Consider the following 2,537-nt stretch of genomic DNA (forward strand, 5'->3'; position numbering starts at 1 on the left):
CCGAATAAACTCGGAAGTGAAGGGGAACGGGAAGGTTCCAGATTTGCCAACAGACCTGCAGGAGTGCCCGTGACCCCTCCCCAGCACTGCCACGGCTCCCACCCTGGGGCTGGCCAGGAGGGGTGTGCAGAGCAGGGGCTGTGGATGCCATGAAGGGGTCGAGGGCCATGGCCCACAGCAGCCCTGAGGTGCAGGATGGAGAAGCAGTGACTGAAGAACATCTGGGCAAGGCAGGTGTCAAACCTGGGCTGCCGTGAGCCCAGAGCAGCACCCTGAGCACCGTGGGGAGTGTGGACAGACACACTGAGCTCCAGCATGGCCAGCAGGCACAGCAATAGGAGCATGGGCTGGTGGAGGCTGCATCAGCTCTGATGCCAAGGAGGGTTGCACTGTTTCCCAGGGTGGAAATGACGTACAGGCAGCAGAAAGGGATGGCAAGCCACACATTCCCACTTCCCACTCCCGGGATTCCTGTTGGAAGGAAGGTAGAAGGTCTAAGGAAGTTGCTGTTGCTCTCTTACCTAGTGCAGCATCTTTGTTGTGTCAGAGATCCAGCAGCAGATCCTGCAGCAGATCCTGCTCATCCTGCAAAAGAATTCACAGAACCCACAGAACAGCAACCAGGACACACAGCAAAGCTTTGTGTCACTGCAGGAATCTGGAATTCTGACTTGGCAGCAAGAGGGAATTTTACCTTTGTGATCAGCTCCCAGCACAGAGAACCACAGCTCCTACAAGTCAGAAAGCTGCTGGAGATGGAGGAGGCAGTGCCTGGCTGATGGATTTTGGTTTTGCTGTGCCAGGGCACCGAGAGCTGTTTAACTGAGTGACAGACTGACTGTGCTGCCCCAGGGAGCCACAGCACTGGGAGTGACATCCTGGCTGGAGGGGGAGAGCAGACTTGTACCTCAGACAGACATCCCACCCCTGGGCCGGCAGTCAGGGAAGGAGTTCACTGGTCCTTGCTTGGGCTTTTCCTGGCCCAGCAGCAGAGCAAGAGGAGGAGCCCCTTGCAGGTACCAAGACCTGGGCTCTGATGTTGCCAGGTGACTCTCTCACCTGCATATCCCAGTGTGGATTCCCGTGCCTCAGGGAGGAGATTCCCGACTCCCTCCTGTCGGGTGCTGCAGAGCACATCAGCTCTGCTGGCTCCGAGCCGCATCCTCAGTTTAGATCTCTTTTTTTCCCACTATTTTTATTTTAAATCCTTTGCAGCTCTGTTTTCTTTCTTTCTGTGAATTGATCTCAGGCTTGGTGATCTTCTCCTTCCCTAAAAATAGCCTTGGCAGCACAGACCTGAGGGAAGGGCCTCTGTGCCAGGCGGTTCCTGCCTCTCCGAGCTGAGCACAGCTGAGAACCCTCACAGTGCAGCAACACTGTGGGACGCAGCCAACGAACACCCACCAGCCTGGGGGTGCCAAAGGTGCTGCCAAAAAGCAGTGCAGTGAACACCTGCTAGTCCAAGAGCGGAAGATTTTGGCCTCGGATATCCTTGTATGTACGAACACGGGCGCTGTTTTCCAGCATGAATGAAGTAAACAACAACCACACCACCCTCTCCAGAGGGGGAGAGCTCTGGCAGCTCCCAGTGCTGCCCAGGAACCTTCTGCAAGCCGAGGAGACAAGATCTCAGTCCTACTTACCCACCTGGCCAGGCTGAGGCACAAAGGTTGTCCTTCCTTACAGATCTCTGGGTACCTGCTCTGTCAGCAGCAGCATCTCAGCTGGGCAGGACCCATCAGTGACATCAGGGCACAGCTGGCACTGCCAAGGGCACATTGTCTCACCCCAGTGTCTGTCCTGGTTGGATAAATGGTGAGTGCAGCCTTCACTGAAGGGAAAAAGGGTCTGAGGGGAACAAGCTCCTCACGACACAGGCACCCTCCCTTTAAAACTCATCATCACTTCAACCACAGTAACACCGTCAGAGTTATCTGATATTTATCTGAGACCTGACATGAGAAAAGCAGCCTGGAAAAGCTGACGGCTTTGCCTTAAATATTTATATGGATATTTGTATCTCCACACCCACACAGGAGCTGCTGGAGCATTTCCCTCCAGGCTGCAGGTGAACGTGCCTTGACATCACCCTCCACAAGGCTCCCCAGGGCTCCCCGGCTCGCTGGGGACTTCTGCTTCTTGGTTTTGGCTGATCCACTGCCTCAAAGGAGGTGATGCAAACATGTCCTTGAACCCCAGTGTCCAGTGGGATTTGCCTTGGCTTTGCACCAGGAGCTAAATAGGAGCAGGGACTGGGTGTGATGTCAAAGCAGGACTGGGAGGTGCTGCTGGTTTATGGCTTCAATGAGGGACATCAGGCAGGAGGAAACACTCCTGGGAGACCCTCTGCAGGGATGAGGAGGAGAGATGGGAATGCACCAAGAGGAGAGAGTGATGGTGGCAAGATGGGGAAAAGCTGGAGAGAGACCTTGGACAAGGGCCTGGAGAGACAGGACACAGGGAATGGCTTCCCACTGCCAGAGGGCAGGGATAGATGGGATATTGGGAAGGAATTCCTGGCTGGGAGGGTGGGGAGG

General features: G+C 55.3%; 1 protein-coding gene across 2 annotated transcripts in view; it reads left to right on the plus strand.

Moving 5' to 3' along the window:
* Nucleotides 1-2,484, plus strand: part of LOC108508595 (hemoglobin subunit epsilon) — a 14,489-nt gene extending 12,005 nt beyond the window's left edge. Inside the window, exons 3-4 of one of the 2 annotated variants that reach the window (XR_001878434.1) lie at nucleotides 1,250-1,815; nucleotides 2,037-2,484. Coding sequence is in view for 1 of the 2 variants with exons in the window: in XM_017837481.1 (XP_017692970.1) it covers nucleotides 1,250-1,258 (9 nt within the window). In the remaining variant the exon portion in view is untranslated. Of the gene's footprint in view, nucleotides 1-1,249; nucleotides 1,858-2,036 lie in introns of those variants that run through there. The other variant, XM_017837481.1, reaches the window with a different exon arrangement.
* Nucleotides 2,485-2,537: the final 53 nt, after the last annotated feature.

The sequence above is a fragment of the Lepidothrix coronata genome, unplaced genomic scaffold (genome assembly GCF_001604755.1).
Source record: "Lepidothrix coronata isolate B3197 unplaced genomic scaffold, Lepidothrix_coronata-1.0 Scaffold305, whole genome shotgun sequence".
NCBI lineage: Eukaryota > Metazoa > Chordata > Aves > Passeriformes > Pipridae > Lepidothrix > Lepidothrix coronata.